Source organism: Aphanomyces invadans, assembly GCF_000520115.1.
Source record: "Aphanomyces invadans strain NJM9701 unplaced genomic scaffold supercont1.27, whole genome shotgun sequence".
Lineage (NCBI taxonomy): Eukaryota > Oomycota > Saprolegniomycetes > Saprolegniales > Verrucalvaceae > Aphanomyces > Aphanomyces invadans.
In genome coordinates this window covers 531,013-545,384 of record NW_008580172.1, presented here as the reverse complement: position 1 = coordinate 545,384, position 14,372 = coordinate 531,013, and the positions used below count along the sequence as shown (strand labels likewise).

Here is a 14,372-nt window from a genome sequence, read left to right as displayed (position 1 = left end):
TAGACTTATACATTTGGCTCGTGGCCACCGTGTACTCTTCCAGGATTATAACTGAGTTATAATATTCCGTCCTGCATTAAGACTGACTACTGGACGCGTGGTTTCACGGCGATGCCCCTGATCTGCCACGGCGTGATGACAGACAAGTTTGCGCCATGACCTTTGGAGCTCAGAATGCGCCAGCCGCCTCAAGGTGACCCTCCAAACGACATGCCCCTTCAAACGTTCGACCAGATCCATCAGAATTGCCGACAGCAGTGTGTTTGCACGGCAACATTGAAGGAATCTGCTTCATTGCACCCGTTCGCATTATCGTGGAGTTGCGTGGAGCTGAATTGCGGGGCATAGAGCACACCCCTGGCAGCACATGGCGCACACCGGTCCAATTTGACTCTGCGGTACGATGATCAAATCCGCCGTCACTTTCGTCGACTTCATATCCAGCACATCCCGGAGCGACCTGGCCTCGTCTTCGGTCTATACGCAAAGCAAGTGTGCCATGAGCTAGCAATCAGTTGGGAGCGAGCGCACGGGGATGATGGTTGGGGTCATGTCGTCCTCATTCTTGTAGTATCCAAGCCAGTACGTTTGCAGCGTGTGAGTCGGCCATTGATGGGGATTCCGTGCCTCGGTCATCTGGAACAATGCTTCTTGGAACATGAGGTTTCGCCTGTACTTTCAACGTGTCAGGCACTGCGGCACCATCGCAACTTGCAATGGTACCGGATGAGACCGTTTTCCTCTTTCAGCTCAATCCGCGGGCGCACCGATGCAAATGTCAAGTCGTCGTCGTCGTCCAGGACGATCATCCCGATGGCGGAGCTCAAGCCACCCTTTTGAACGAGTGAGACACCCGCTGCTTGTACGTGGACGTACCGCAGCGCTTCCCACGAGGTAAGAGTGCTCCACGGTCGGATCGATCGAGAACGTGAACACGCGCACCTTGATGCGGACCATCTTATGGCTTGGCGACAGTTTCAAGACCGGATAATGGTATCCGGTATCGGTTTCGATTGCAGAAAGCACGCCATATCATTTCGCGTCGTTGTCCATGACGTCGACTCGATGAGCAAGGCACCGAATGGCTTGAATGGAGCTCAAGTGGTGCCTGACGCAGATGTGTCTTGGCGGAAGGGGTTTATTGCTGCACTGGTGCCCACGAGAAACCAAGGCCCTCCATGCCCCGGGTCTGTGTTTGGCATTCGCTCAAAAAGTACAACGGCGCTGCAGCCCTGTGACATTGGCTCGTGACACGTCGCGAGCGCTTGGACCTCGCGGTGCCTCTTGAAAGTAAACGCGGACGTTGTTGGAGGAGAGTGCACAATGTACCCTCTGTGGTCGTTTGCGCAATTGCTTTGCCGGATCCGGCGTGGGTACAATGACGGCGCTTGAGTGGCGCGGATCATCAATTGCACAAGCCTCATGGCGACTCCACAAAGGATCGAACGGTCATGGGGGTCAAACTAATTGCGATGTTGACAAGTCGATTACTTTCCCTGCTCGGCCAACCGCATCTTGAGTTGCATGACTTGAATTACCGCTTCCAAGTTGGTACGTTTGTTTTCAAGCACGTCCTTGAGCGACTCGGTGTTTTGCTGCAGGAACGCGACTTTGCGGTCCATGAACCCCTTGGCTTCGTCAACATTCTTCTCGACAAAGTAGCCCGTTCCCACGTCCACGAGCACAGTCTCCACGTTGGTAAGCGTTCCTGGGACATACATCGACGACGTCAAAGGAACCAGCACGCGCTTGCCTAGGTTGGCCGGTTGCAGCGACTGCAGCGCGACTTTGGAGTCGGAGAAACGAGTCTGTGCTTCTCGGAGGCCTGTGAATGACGACGTAAGCTGTTGTAGCTCCTGCTCAAACTGCGTCTTTAGATTGTTCAGCTGCTCCATCGTCAAATCCATTAAGCTGACTTCATTCTGTGCTGACATGCTTGCTTGCTCACCACGGCTTTCACGGAATGGCGGAGTGTCCGGATAAAATATACGGATGTCGTAACATGGTATTCGTTGACAGAACACGGTGTTCGGATAAGAAGGCCGGGATATCCGGATATCGCACCAGCAGAGCTCCTCGTTTGCGGACAGAGCTGATCGAACGAGGCCGAGATGGAGGCGCAGCAGGAGAGCCAAGAGTTCTTCTCGGTGGAGAACGTGCAGAAGAATGAAGGCGTGGTCGAGTTTACGCAGACGGCGATGTGCGTCGTGTCAGGAAGCATGGCTGGCGTGATTGGGTTGACGGCGTTCCAAGGGTTTGCGTTCATGGTGGCGCTGTACGTCGTGACGTCCGTAGCGCTGCTGGCCAAGATGAAGTTCGACGTCGAGACGTATTTCAACATGAAGTGGTATTCGTTCCTGTTTTACGGCATCGGTGGCCATGTCGTGTCGTTCATCTTGTTTTGGACGCTTGGTTACGGCATGGTCCATATTTACTAGCGCAGCCACGACTCCGATACAATGCGAATGAATAAAGAGTACAAAGGATCTCCAAACGCTGCCGTGTGCAGTTCTGCTTGACGAGAATGATGGAAGAACACAGGGCTAACTTGACACGATGGTTACGTCCGCAAGCCCAGTGGTGTGCCACGCGTCGATGGCACCCTGTGCTTTGTCGCCTTTCACCAGCATGTAGTCCGTGTCATACGTGGAGATGGCAAAAACAGGGATCCCAGCCGCGGCGAGAGGAGCGGTCAGAGACGACAAAATGCCAGTCAAGGCGAAGTCAAGCGGTCCTTCGACTTTGAACGTTGACCACCCCGCTTCCGTCGACGTAGGGGCAACAGGTAACATGGCATCTTCACAGATAACTAACGAAATCTCATCTGCCGAGAGCGACAAGGAACTCAATGGCAAGGAGGTTGCGAGCAACGTTGTGAGTTGTCCGATGAGGGCGGCGTCGTCGGAAGCACGTGCGGAGCGAGGGAAACGATGCACAGCCAGGCGTGGGCGAGCGGTATGCGTGAGACGGAGAGTTGCACGAGCCATGTCAATGATTCTTCTCGAACGGAACAGGTGAAGGCACGACGTGGGTGCACCCTTTCGTTCCCTGTTGATGCGAATGATCCGCAAAACATCGTCACGACATCCGGATACTTTGCAACTTTATCCGGACATCCCCTTCCGTATCCGGAACGTTTGCAAAAGTTACGCACCATTCGCGCAAATAGTGCGTCTTCCGCAGCAAATTGCCATCCCAGGCTTGCATAGTGCGTTTCAGGTGCGTATCACATGAACATCGCCGAATTCACCAAACTAACATGCAGCGCATCAACGGGAGGCGACTCCTTTCTTCGTATATCCCAGCTCATGGAAAGCCTCGGATGCTGGAGCTGCAGCTCCTTCAGGAACTCGTGTCCAAGTCGAAGAAGATACTGGTGCTGACGGGTGCTGGTATCTCGACGGAGAGCGGGATTCCAGACTATCGATCGGCAGGCGTCGGTCTGTATGCGCGAGCGAACCATCGTCCAATCCAGCACATGGACTTCATGACGAGCGCAGCAGTAAGAGACCCTTGAACACAATGCGATGGTATTGATGACGAATCGATGTGTCGCAGACGCGTCAACGCTATTGGGCACGAAACTTCATGGCAAGGGGAAAATGGCGCGCCGTTCAGCCCAATACGAACCACAACATCTTGGCGCGATGGCAAGAGTCTGGGCGTTGGTACTGTCAACACGACGATGGCCATTGAGCTTATAGTTCTCGTCCAGGGACGTGACGATTGTCACGCAGAACGTCGATCGGCTCCACACAAAAGCCGGAAGTCGCCATGTACACTGCTCCACATCTCACTTCGCACGCCTTCATCCTTGTGTATGTATGCAGGTAATTGAGCTGCATGGGTCCTCCGAGGAAGTGCTTTGCATGCATCCTGGGTGCGCGGCCCCGCCCATCGATCGCGACACGTTCCAGGCAATCTTGTCGCGGTTGAACCCCATCTACGAAGATTTGGTACATCAAGACGTCGTGGCGCAGTCCACAACGGCAGTGTACAACGATGGGAGTGTCGTAGCAGACGACAAAGACGACCGCATGCGTCCAGACGCAGACATGTTCCTCACGCAGGTGCCGTGCACGTGAAGATGCTCTTGCCGACGTCGACGCTGTCGTAGGAGATGGAGCGGGCGTTTCAAGTTGCCGTATGCCCATACTGCGGCCAGGCCATGTACAAGCCCAATATTGTGTTCTTTGGCGACAGTGTGCCCAAGCCAAAAGTCGATCAGGTCAGATCGAGCCCCTTCTCCACACTTGTGTGCTGACGGGTGTCAGATTTACGAGACTGTGCGGCAGAGCGACGCCATGGTCGTCCTCGGATCGTCGTTGCATGTCTTTTCTGGCTACCGCTTTGCCATGCGCGCCAAGGAATGGAACATCCCCCTCGCGATCGTCAACATCGGACCGACGAGAGCGGACCCGCTGGCGACCCTGAAACTTGACGCGAAATGCAGCGCCGTGTTGTCGCAGCTTAACTTGACATGAGAGCTTTCTGGTCGACTCGTTGAGGTCGGGCCACTCGACAGTGCGTGTGGTTGTCCAATGGAGATCCCCACTCGGACCCAACTTGCATGGACATGAAGGAGCTTCGGACACACTGTCCAACATGTGCAACACCCCGAGGCCACAATTTGTTTGCCAAGGTGAGGAGGACGACGGTTGGTACTTGCCGGCAAGACGAGCTACACGGGCGTGGTCTGCAGGCGTCCACACTGGTTCCAACCCCACCATGAAGCTACGGACTGCGTGGAGGCGATCGCCTCTTTTTTGTCTTTGCAACACTGCCCACCATGTTTGACTTGCATTACGTTAACCAGAGGAGCAGATCAACTTGGGCAGACTCGAGGCGGACAGGGCCATGTCGGTCGCGGCCCATGCAAAGTGCGAGAAGCACCTATTTCTTGACTTCGGGGAACAACATTTGGCGGATCTTGGGCTTTTGTTCGTAGTTGACTTGCATTAAACGCCTGTGTGAAAATCGTGACGGGCCAGTGGAGAAGGACGATGCATGACGTACGTGTCCAATGTGTTGTCGCACACGATCTTGCCTTGGCGCGCCACCAGCTTGACCCCGCCGGCCGAGGTCGCAGGGAGGAGCTGTCGCTCCTCTTTGCACACGGTCAAGGCGGTCTTGCTCACGTCCAAGCCAGTTTCACGCTTGAGGATTTGCGCATAGTTGGACAAGATTTCGGGCAACAAGCTTTCCACCAAGCGCACGTCCTTGTTTCGCACGACAATCATGACCTCAGTCTCATGCAACTTGATCAGACCCTACATCGCCATTCGAATGAAAACCAACGTGGCGAGTGAACAACCCACAAACCTGGACGGCCAAGTCGCGAAGCAACGTACGATACGACGCTTCGTTATTCGTGGCTTCAGCGCATCGGGCCTTGCCTTCCGTGATCAACGCCTGCAAGAGTTCTTCGCGGGCAATCATCTTCTTGCGGCGGGACGCGCCAATTTCAGCCGACCGGGAACTATGGACATGTTGAATATCACATCACGAGAAAAGGGTTCGGCTAACTTACATGCGCTTGTTAATTTCACGCTCCTTCTCCTTGCGGGCATACTCTTCTTGGATCTTCAACTTCGCATTGTGCACCAACATTTGCTTTTCCAAGTTGAAATCGTGTTCCGTCTACGTGACATGGGCTGCCGATGGGTCCTGGCCACACAGCGATAGGAGAGGACTGCCGACATACCTTAATACGGATCTCGTTCGCCTTTTCTTGCGCTTCCTGCAAGATAAAGTTCACCATTTGCTTGATTTGGCGGTCGGCATCGTTGGAAGCACTCATGACACACTCTTGTGATCTTCGTCAATTGACTTCAGATGAGGCTGAAAACGAAGTACATACAAAGGTCATGTTGTCACGGCGGTATACAAACATCAAGATATTTTTCTCGTTGCGACATCCCAGCAGTATTTTTATGCGCCCAATATAAATACCCTCATTGATCTATACAAGGGTGTTGTTTTAATTCGTTCAATCTTTTTATTACACGCGCCGAGGGAGATTACAAGGGACGCCCTTCAGACTAACGTTCCTGGTGACGTCCAGATCAAGGTACAGGATAGCGGTATATGCCCCCTTCCTATTCTCCAGCTCATTTTCACGCTGCCTTTCGCTACGGGGTTGCAACTTCATCGACTGCGTGGGTGGCCCGTTTTTGTTCCGAATACCGTACGTGGCGGTCGGATCAAATCTCACAATTGGAATTCATTCTCACAGGATAATTAACTTACACTGGATATTTGTATGCTAACTTTGGAAGATTTCTTGAGGTGGTGAACCTGTAATAATCCATATCGAATAAAATGCTACAGGGTATACTTGCACCACAAACGCAAGAAGAGCTGCGGACCCCATGGACGACGACATCGATCACTTGCTGGAACAAGGCATCAAGGCCGCCGCTAACGTACGACGATGGATCTGTACAAGTTCACAAGAATGTTAATGCTCATGGGATGGATGTGTCTAGGGAGGAGGAGGCGAGCATGCGTCCATGGAAGATGCTGGGTCGAGCCGATACAAAGACTCGTCCCGTCGCGACCGCCCCCGTTCCCGCTCGCGAGAACATCGCCGAGATCACCGAGACCGCCGTGACCGCTCACGTGAAAGAGATAGTCGACGCAAACGGTCTCGCTCACGGTCACGTGATAGTCGTCGATCACGTCGACGGTCCAAGTCGCATTCCCGAAGCCGGTCCAAAGACAGGAAAGAACCTGCTGCTCCTGGTACGAACTGTCTTCAACGCATAATGTCGTTTTACAATCTTTCAGAACCACCACGCGCACGAAGCACGTCCCAGGAACGCATTGAACGGGCCAAGCAGCGCGAGCTCATGGAGCTCACGCGTGACCACCGCACGGTGTTTGTCGGGCAGTTGACGCAAAAAGTGCGAGAGCGCGACTTGGAAAAATTCTTTGGGTCGTTGGCTAAACTCGAGCATGTACTACTGATCCGCGACAAGTTTACAAACAAGTCGAAGGGGTTTGCGTATGTCGAGTTCTCCAACTTGGAAGATATTCCGAAGGTGCTGCTCGTGAACGGCCAGGTCCCATCCTTCCAGTCGTTTCCGATCTTGATCAAGGCGAGTGAGGCCGAGAAGAACTTTGCTGCGCGAAAGGACGCAGTGTTTTCCAGTGGACCAACCACAAAGGCCAGCGCCAGTGGGTACTCGAGTTCATACGGCGGCAGCAGCAGCGGCGGCGGCGGCAGTTCTTCGGTACGTTTCCTCTTCATTCGTTGAACCCGTCTCTTCTCGGCTACGGCCTTGGATTGTGCGTATGTCCGCCCACGGGCAAACACCTTAGCCTGAGATTCCAAGTGCAAAGGATTGATCAACTGCATGTGTTTCCTTTGTGCACGTGACTTTGACTTGTGATGTTGACATTTGTTTGCGAACAGGGCCTGTCGCTGTCTGCGGCGTCCCGCGTGTACGTGGGCAACCTCCATGGCAACATCAACGAAGACGACGTGAAGGCGGTCTTCAGTGCATTTGGTGAAGTCGTGTCGGTGGCGCTCAACCGCGACGACATTGGACGGTCGAAAGGATTCGGGTTTGTGCAGTTCACGACCCCCGACGAGGCCAACTTGGCGCTTACCAAGGCGAACGGGCTGGAAGTGGCGGGCAACTTTTTGAAGGTCGGCCCCGTTCGCGAGCACGAAGGATCTGGATATGGGTACGACCCCACCCACGTTGCCTTCGCCACAGTCGAGGACTGGTGCATCGCACGTCCTTTCGATCGGTGGTTTTTTGATCGTTTGTCAGCACAATTATCAAATCTGCCGTGGTGTGTCTGTAGACGAGATTCCGGCCCGTCGGCATTCAACAACAAGGGCTACGGTGCTGGCGGTGGTAACTGGAAGCTCGAAGACGAAGAAGGTTCCGGTGGGTACGCGCTCAACTCGCAGAGCCGATCGGCGCTTATGGCCAAGTTGGCTGGTGGCGCCGGCGCTTCGAGTTTGGCACTCCCAACGTTGCAGCCCAACAACCCGTTGGCGTCCAACCCAGTGGCGCCCTCTGTGAGTTTGGCCCAGACGCAACGCGCGGCGGCGTTGGCGGGTGGCGACATTGAGGGCGTCGATAGCGTCTGCTTTGTTGTGAAGAACATGTTCGACTTGTACAAAGAGCGGCGAAGCGGCAACCCCGACTGGCACGTCGAGATCCAGCAGGACGTCGTCGATGAGTGCTCTAGGTGGAAGAGAGTTCCAGTGTTCCATCGTGACGATGACGTGATGTTTTCTAGATATGGCAAGGTCGTGCACAGCTTTGTGGAAAAGGACAAGGAAGGCGGTCTCGTGTATATTTGCTTTGACGCGCTCTCGGCTGCTCGCGAAGCCGCCCACCGTCTCCACGGACGCTGGTTTAACATGCGGCAGATCAGTCTTCGTTTCATGCCGACCCAAGAGTACGTCGGGATGTTTCCGTCGATGCGCAGCGTGATAGCTGCCGTGAAACAGCGCTAATCTTAACACGACGCCCTTTATGAGTCATGTGTGTGGTGGGGCCATACGAAGGCTGATTCAAAGGCGAATGTTGAAACGAATCGACGGACTGGGAACACTTGGCCCAGAAAAACCACCACGATCGACGTGTGCTTGAAAAGCTTAAGTTATGTGGACATTCGGAAACAGCACGGGTGTTTTCACCTTAGACGTCTTGGACGTCCTCGTCGTCGTCAGTAGCACCGAGAGTCTCCGCTGTAATGGCCATGAGCTCTTCGACTTGAACTTCCGTGAGTCGTTCGGCACAATCTTCAATGATCAAGTGCACGTCCACCAACTCCATCGGGCAATGGTTGATAAATTGAAGCTTCTCTGCATTCGTAAGCTCGAATCCCGCGACCATGGATAAGAAGTGCGCGATCTTGTCTTCCGTTAACGTCTTGGCTGGCGAATGGGACAGGCATTTGAGAACTTTGGAATCAATCCAGTTGCGCTCCGCGTACAGAGTAGAGTGCGTCTTGCGTTCCATGCGACCGTTCTTCCTCTCCTCGAGCAGGGTCATCACCTCGTAGTTGGTCAGCGGCCCCTCGGACGCCTCGAGCACCTTCATCTTGCACTTACTGGATGGCGTATCGTGCAGCGTATCCGGTTGAAAATTATCCGTCGACCTATGCGTTTCCGAAGTGCCTCTATTACTTCATACGTGATCTTGATGTGATCTTTTGTTTCAATTGCATTTAAAATGTCTGTTCTCGAGCGTTCGTTCCATTCTAGTCGTCGCAAGACCAGGTACAAGACAGGAGAAGACCCTCTTGCAACGACACGCGTCCATCGTTTATTTCCTTGCGGAGAGAATGGAGCTGACAGTATTGACTTATTCCAGACGCACGGAGGGAGAATTCGAGATATCATGGATATAAAAATCCCACGTATTTAAAATCTTGCATGGAAAATCACGCACATTTAAAATCCTGTGCAAGAAAAATCCATTTGGGGTCAGCAGCGAACGACGCAATTGCGATGACCTTCCCGCACGTGAACACGACCGACGGCCCCGTCGCGCTCCCGATGGAGCACAAGACCAAGGAACATCGCTTTGAGCCGTATGATTTCAATGGAGGAACTGTGCTTGCAGTGGCGGGCAAGGACTTTGTCGTCGTGGCCGGGGACACTCGCCTGAGCACGGGCTACTCGATCTTGTCCCGCGACGAGTCCAAGATCCACGAAGTGGCCCCGAACGTGCTGCTCGCGAGCCCGGGAAGTTTCAACGACGTTGTTCAACTGCGCGGCGTGCTTGGCATTCGTTCGCAAATGTACCAACACGACAACGAACAACCGCCGACGATTGAAGCCATGGCCCAGTTGCTCATGAACACGTTGTACCAACGCCGCTTTTTCCCGTACTACTCGTTTTGCCTTTTGTGCGGCATCACAAAGGACGGGAAGGGCGCCGTGTATGAATACGACGCGGTGGGTTCGCACAAGAACACGTCGCGCGGTGCACAAGGCAGCGGCGGGCACCTCATGATGCCGCTCTTGGACAACTTGGTGACCCACGAGAGCCGAAGCGACCCACTGGTAGACCTGACCATCGACCAAACCAAATCGATCATCAAGGACGCGTTTATCACAGCGGGGGAGCGCGACATTTACACGGGCGACAAGGTCGAAATCTTTGTGATCACATCGCAAGGCACGACCAAGGAAGTGTTTTTGTTGAAGCAAGATTAGGCCGAGCTAACCAACACGACTCTTGTGCTTGCCATACGACCTCTAGCTTGTATTTTCCATCCTCGATCGTCCTAGGATGGTGGGAGCGCTGCACACAATGGCGTGCTCTATGCGGCATCGAGTGCTTCGATGTGGATCAATGTCGAGCGGTCGTCTTGGAGTACGACGAGCACCTGAGCGGTAGTCAATGTGACACGGTCGACGCCACCAACGAGGTCGAGTTGCCCATTCGACGTGGGTTCGACGACCATAACAAACACGTACTTGTGGTCGCGGGCCTCGTTGTCTGGAGGACGCACGACCGGGACGACTTCCAACTCGTCCGAGTTCGTCGCAGTTGCGGCGGGGAAATCTTGTTACATGAATAGCGTGCTGCACATTGGGGCGGCAACCCCGGGTCCATGCGGCAATGTCATCCACATCTGCAAACGAATGACCCAACATAGCACCATCGTCCAAGTGCATTTTGTGATGGAGGGACGAGTCGGTCCCGTTGAACGTCACTCGGCAAGGACCATCGTTGATCAAAGGGCCCATCCATCGACAAAGTTATTGTGTAAGTGCGGAAAACTGCAATCGTTGGGCAGGCGGACCGTCAGTACCTGTCCGCGTCGTCGATGGGAATGCTTCGATTGGCGACCGTCATGGCGAGTCCTGCGTCGTGTGGATAGAGCGACCCCCATTCGGTTGGAAATTCGAGTCAAGGTCTTGACATCCACCACCACGCGGAGAGGTTGTAGCTGTTGATTGAGAGCGTCCGCGCTGGACGTGTGCAACGACGCAGGAGCTCCAACCATGTACGAAGTCCAAAATACTTGGTCGGCAGACTTGGCCCCGTCATGTGTAGTTCCATGCTGATCGATATTGCGGACGATGGCAAGCCCGTGCGTCGTCCTGATATGCCGACAATTGATCCGAAGGAGTCATGCCAATACTCCATCCGTCGTACAAGCAATGGTGGATGGTCAACGCAGCATACCGTTTGGACCCGACAGTCACAAAACCGAACGAAAGATTGCGCTCCAACGACGAGTATAGTCCATCGCCAAGAACTCGTCCAACGACGTTCTTCCGTGGAATATGCTTCGAGCGCAGGAGTGTCCGCTCGGATGACATGATAGAATTTTGATTGAACTCGGACAAAAGACGTCCGAATGATGTCATTCATCTGGACGACTCGTTGAATCGGCCAAACGAGGAGCATCGACACTGTCCGGCAAGTGCAATTTCGCCTGCAGCACAAACGTGCTCTGGTTCTTCTCGGTTTGAGCAAGCATGAACTGCTGGGTTGATGTTGCAAGGAAAAACGTTAGCTTCATTCCCACCACAAGATCACTTGAGAGCAGAATCGAATTTACAAGACATTTCTTGGCAAAATCCTTCACTCGAGATGATTCAGTTGCAACTGCAGCTGCAACATCAAAACGTGAGGCCGTCACAAATTCACCAACCGATATACACATGCCAGCATTCTTGCGCGTAGCCACGACACGGATGACGGAAATCGAGTCCCCGCCCAGGGCGAAGAACGACGTCTGACGGCCAATGTCTCGCACGTCCACGTCACGCCGATCGATTGAGTTGCCGGATCTAGCCATATCAATAAAACCTCCTGCCGATACGACGAGAGTTGCTCCAGCGTCCTTCAACATGTGGACAATTCGCTTTTGAGGAAATGTCGCATCCACTGGCATCATGGTGGCGCCCACTTTTAGCACGGCCAGCAGTCCAACCAGAATCTCCAAACAACGCTCCATCACCACAGCCACGCGACTCCCCACGCACACCCCCAACGCAGCCAGCTCGCAAGCCAACGTGTCGGCCTGCGCATTCAGCTCACCATACGACAACCACTTCAAACTCGACCGCCCGAACGTCCGGGTGGCGCGAGCTTCAAATATCAAATAACCGGAGGATTCGACTTGAGGTCCACGTGACTTCTTCGTAAAGATATCCCCTTCATTGCTTGGTTGTGAATCCAAAGTACTCACTCTTGAGGCAGCATTTTCTGGTTTTGCCAAGGCAGTTACGATGGATAAGTTGCGATGGCACAGGAAATTGAAGCATTGGGAGTCGATTTCGTAGGTGCTGTGGGACAAATCGAAACGAAATGGTTCGTCTCCGGGGTACACGGATATCCCAATGTTTGTGTGCATGTACTCTTCGCCTTCGGTAAACTTCAAGGAGCCTTCGTGATCGGTTGAGGACGCGGCATAATTTCCGTACATGAACATGGAGTCGAACAAGGCTGTGTCACAGAGCACCCACTCTTTCACTTGAACAAGACTGGAATTGGAGTGTTTTCCAAGCTCCAAAGACGTTCTCTGTACCATGGAAATTACGTCAGCAATGGTATCGGTGGAGGTAGTTTTCGTCAGAAATGGAACCGTGTTGATGACACACCAACAAGCCTACGTCAATCATTTCAGGTGATGTCATTGAGAAAGGTATGCCTACGATTCAATGCCAGGAAAGGTGATATCTCGACCAGAGACGACACAGCCGAAAAGGTTGACGTCATGTCGCGTATATTGCTGCAACAATATTGCCCAAGCTGTTTGAAATAGTGCGCATGGTGTCACTTGCAATGTTCCGAACACAGTTTTGATTTGAGGGAACTGCAAAAAGCGACGAACTACGCGATATTTCTCCTTGGTCGCAGTGCATTTTGGAGGTTTTGGAAGGGTCACGACACTTGCTTGGTCGACATCGGACAAAAAATCGCGCCAAAAACTGTGATGTTTAGCCATATCTTGCAGATGAATCCATTGAATGTACTCTTTGAATGAATCTAATGTCTTTTCCACACGACTTCCCTGCCAAAGATTTTGTAAAGTTGACGCGAGAATTGCTCCTGACCAGCCATCCACGACCGAGTGATGCGTCGACCCCATCACTCGAGTTGTCCCGACTAGTCAAACATTCATATTAATTTGTTGTCGTATGAATACATGTAAATGACCGTACGGCTACTCGAACACCAGTTAATCGATGGAATGATCGGTCGCAAAGCGAAAATCCACGTGCTCGAGTCTCTTGCAAGTGAATTTTGGTATTGTAGTCCAAATCGTCATTCTTCCATGTTTCGTCCAAGATATTCCATTCGCTCCAATCGGATTTCGCCACAGCTTGGTCAAGTCCGCTGGGTGTGCTCACGAACGTGCTCCGAAGCAGTGGCTCAATTGCAGCCAATTGTTTCCAATGAGCTTTGAAATTGACAAAAGCACTTGATGCGTCCCCACGAACATCGCAAATCGTGTGCAAAGAGTACTCCGATGGAGTTTCATGGTTGCAAACATCATCCCAGCTTGCAAAGGTGTTACCGGATAAACGTCTTCGATGTATACAGGTCGCAGTCCAAGCGTGAGCAGCAACTCATTTTCCACCGATTGAATGACGTCCAATGACTTTAGGCACATCGGAGAGCGTCCGTCCCCCGATTGTTGCAGGGTCCACGCAATGTTCGACAATCCGATGCATCCAACTGCACCACAGATCAGTCCAATGTTGTGGTTGTTGACGCGAAAATTGCCACTCGTCGACTGAAACGTCCAAGATCAACTCTGAACTGCAATGATGCAGGTAAATGTTTCCAGGAATGAAATCGTCTTCGTCTTCACCAGCAAAATCTTTGACACCTTGGATTCATTCGAACAAGCTTCCCACGGCATTCATTTCTTGAAACCGCCCAACGTAGTTGAAAGCAATGTTGTGGTTTCGATGGCATTGGACGAGGTTCGCGGTATCTGTTCGTGGAACCAAGTACTTGATGGCACCATGTGGTGAACCACCATGCGGAACACTTCGCAACCTTTGTTTTACTTGACGCAGCAGGTTGGCCACATTGGCGGTCGCCGAAAAAACTGCCGGGGACAGACTTGTGAACCAACCAACTGTGCCAGATACGTCGAGTTCCGATTCCCAAGTCACGTCCAAGGCCTTCCAGCATGAGGGGTAAATTCACGCCTTCCATGCTGAACGGTGCCGTAAGTTCCGCGAACGCATTCGTAAGCGCTGATAGCGCAAGTTCTTGAATATTAGTGCCATATGCAGTGTTTGTAGCATTCAATTTCGACGACACTGACTTATTCAGTACTCCCCTGACAGTGATTATTGCATCGCTACAAAACTCTACAAAACTCAGTGAGTGAGGTTTGGACAAAGATTTTGCATACCCATGAGT

The 14,372-nt window shown here is 52.8% G+C and overlaps 10 protein-coding genes across 12 annotated transcripts; 5 read left to right on the top strand and 5 right to left on the bottom strand.

The window, feature by feature from the left end:
* Positions 1-38: 38 nt before the first annotated feature.
* H310_10665 lies at positions 39-1,476 on the bottom strand. Of its 2 annotated transcripts, XM_008877100.1 has the most exons (4): positions 877-1,476; positions 724-833; positions 532-670; positions 39-477 (listed from the first exon to the last, which is right to left on the bottom strand). In XM_008877100.1, the coding sequence occupies exons 1-4, from the start codon at positions 955-957 to the stop codon at positions 310-312; spliced, it is 498 nt and encodes a 165-aa protein (XP_008875322.1). In that variant the 5' UTR covers positions 958-1,476; the 3' UTR covers positions 39-309. The 2 variants fall into 2 exon arrangements, with proteins under 2 accessions (XP_008875322.1, XP_008875323.1); XM_008877101.1 differs by having other exon boundaries at positions 39-670.
* H310_10664 (prefoldin, alpha subunit) lies at positions 1,370-1,954 on the bottom strand. Its single transcript, XM_008877099.1, has one exon. The coding sequence runs from the start codon at positions 1,932-1,934 to the stop codon at positions 1,488-1,490; it is 447 nt and encodes a 148-aa protein (XP_008875321.1). The 5' UTR covers positions 1,935-1,954; the 3' UTR covers positions 1,370-1,487.
* Positions 1,955-2,111: 157 nt separating this feature from the next.
* Positions 2,112-2,438, top strand: H310_10663 (hypothetical protein; the record flags this gene model as incomplete). Its single annotated transcript, XM_008877098.1, has 1 exon — positions 2,112-2,438. One exon carries the CDS (start codon positions 2,112-2,114, stop codon positions 2,436-2,438), a length of 327 nt encoding a protein of 108 aa, XP_008875320.1.
* A 214-nt stretch (positions 2,439-2,652) lies between these two features.
* H310_10662 (hypothetical protein) lies at positions 2,653-3,018 on the top strand (the record flags this gene model as incomplete). The annotated part of the gene is made up of 1 exon (XM_008877097.1): positions 2,653-3,018. The coding sequence occupies one exon, from the start codon at positions 2,653-2,655 to the stop codon at positions 3,016-3,018; it is 366 nt and encodes a 121-aa protein (XP_008875319.1).
* Positions 3,019-3,247: 229 nt separating this feature from the next.
* H310_10661 lies at positions 3,248-4,647 on the top strand. Of its 2 annotated transcripts, XM_008877096.1 has the most exons (6): positions 3,248-3,502; positions 3,559-3,668; positions 3,716-3,776; positions 3,831-4,070; positions 4,118-4,228; positions 4,275-4,647. In XM_008877096.1, exons 1-6 carry the CDS (start codon positions 3,260-3,262, stop codon positions 4,482-4,484), a joined length of 975 nt encoding a protein of 324 aa, XP_008875318.1. In that variant the 5' UTR covers positions 3,248-3,259; the 3' UTR covers positions 4,485-4,647. The 2 variants fall into 2 exon arrangements, with proteins under 2 accessions (XP_008875318.1, XP_008875317.1); XM_008877095.1 differs by having other exon boundaries at positions 3,716-4,070.
* A 116-nt stretch (positions 4,648-4,763) lies between these two features.
* Positions 4,764-5,842, bottom strand: H310_10660 (hypothetical protein). The gene is made up of 5 exons (XM_008877094.1): positions 5,705-5,842; positions 5,531-5,640; positions 5,323-5,479; positions 5,017-5,270; positions 4,764-4,966 (listed from the first exon to the last, which is right to left on the bottom strand). The coding sequence occupies exons 1-5, from the start codon at positions 5,798-5,800 to the stop codon at positions 4,894-4,896; spliced, it is 690 nt and encodes a 229-aa protein (XP_008875316.1). The 5' UTR covers positions 5,801-5,842; the 3' UTR covers positions 4,764-4,893.
* Positions 5,843-6,335: 493 nt separating this feature from the next.
* On the top strand, positions 6,336-9,089 carry H310_10659 (hypothetical protein). The gene is made up of 6 exons (XM_008877093.1): positions 6,336-6,425; positions 6,489-6,744; positions 6,790-7,235; positions 7,418-7,692; positions 7,816-8,208; positions 8,260-9,089. Exons 1-6 carry the CDS (start codon positions 6,372-6,374, stop codon positions 8,477-8,479), a joined length of 1,644 nt encoding a protein of 547 aa, XP_008875315.1. The 5' UTR covers positions 6,336-6,371; the 3' UTR covers positions 8,480-9,089.
* On the bottom strand, positions 8,516-9,089 carry H310_10658 (hypothetical protein). Its single transcript, XM_008877092.1, has one exon. The coding sequence runs from the start codon at positions 9,066-9,068 to the stop codon at positions 8,664-8,666; it is 405 nt and encodes a 134-aa protein (XP_008875314.1). The 5' UTR covers positions 9,069-9,089; the 3' UTR covers positions 8,516-8,663.
* A 344-nt stretch (positions 9,090-9,433) lies between these two features.
* Positions 9,434-10,230, top strand: H310_10657 (hypothetical protein). The gene has a single exon (XM_008877091.1). It carries the CDS (start codon positions 9,479-9,481, stop codon positions 10,187-10,189), a length of 711 nt encoding a protein of 236 aa, XP_008875313.1. The 5' UTR covers positions 9,434-9,478; the 3' UTR covers positions 10,190-10,230.
* Positions 10,231-10,296: 66 nt separating this feature from the next.
* On the bottom strand, positions 10,297-12,423 carry H310_10656 (hypothetical protein; the record flags this gene model as incomplete). Its single annotated transcript, XM_008877090.1, has 2 exons — positions 10,297-10,541; positions 11,649-12,423. The coding sequence occupies 2 exons, from the start codon at positions 12,421-12,423 to the stop codon at positions 10,297-10,299; spliced, it is 1,020 nt and encodes a 339-aa protein (XP_008875312.1).
* Between the last annotated feature and the right edge of the window lie 1,949 nt (positions 12,424-14,372).

Coding starts and splice junctions, on each gene's coding strand:
- H310_10665 (XM_008877100.1), bottom strand. CDS start 957: ATGGTCCGCATCAAGGTGCGCGTGTTCACGTTCTCGATCGATCCGACC. Junction 834..876: donor ACCTCGTGGGAAGCGCTGCG/GTACGTCCACGT, acceptor CTCGTTCAAAAG/GGTGGCTTGAGCTCCGCCAT. Junction 671..723: donor GAGGAAAACGGTCTCATCCG/GTACCATTGCAA, acceptor TTGAAAGTACAG/GCGAAACCTCATGTTCCAAG.
- H310_10659 (XM_008877093.1), top strand. CDS start 6,372: ATGGACGACGACATCGATCACTTGCTGGAACAAGGCATCAAGGCCGCC. Junction 6,426..6,488: donor GCATCAAGGCCGCCGCTAAC/GTACGACGATGG, acceptor GGATGTGTCTAG/GGAGGAGGAGGCGAGCATGC. Junction 7,693..7,815: donor CACGAAGGATCTGGATATGG/GTACGACCCCAC, acceptor GTGTGTCTGTAG/ACGAGATTCCGGCCCGTCGG.
- H310_10660 (XM_008877094.1), bottom strand. CDS start 5,800: ATGAGTGCTTCCAACGATGCCGACCGCCAAATCAAGCAAATGGTGAAC. Junction 5,480..5,530: donor CGTGAAATTAACAAGCGCAT/GTAAGTTAGCCG, acceptor ACATGTCCATAG/TTCCCGGTCGGCTGAAATTG. Junction 5,271..5,322: donor TTCGCGACTTGGCCGTCCAG/GTTTGTGGGTTG, acceptor ATGGCGATGTAG/GGTCTGATCAAGTTGCATGA.
- H310_10664 (XM_008877099.1), bottom strand. CDS start 1,934: ATGTCAGCACAGAATGAAGTCAGCTTAATGGATTTGACGATGGAGCAG.
- H310_10658 (XM_008877092.1), bottom strand. CDS start 9,068: ATGAAGGTGCTCGAGGCGTCCGAGGGGCCGCTGACCAACTACGAGGTG.
- H310_10661 (XM_008877095.1), top strand. CDS start 3,260: ATGCAGCGCATCAACGGGAGGCGACTCCTTTCTTCGTATATCCCAGCT. Junction 3,669..3,715: donor TGGCAAGAGTCTGGGCGTTG/GTACTGTCAACA, acceptor GTTCTCGTCCAG/GGACGTGACGATTGTCACGC. Junction 4,071..4,117: donor CAGACATGTTCCTCACGCAG/GTGCCGTGCACG, acceptor ACGCTGTCGTAG/GAGATGGAGCGGGCGTTTCA.
- H310_10657 (XM_008877091.1), top strand. CDS start 9,479: ATGACCTTCCCGCACGTGAACACGACCGACGGCCCCGTCGCGCTCCCG.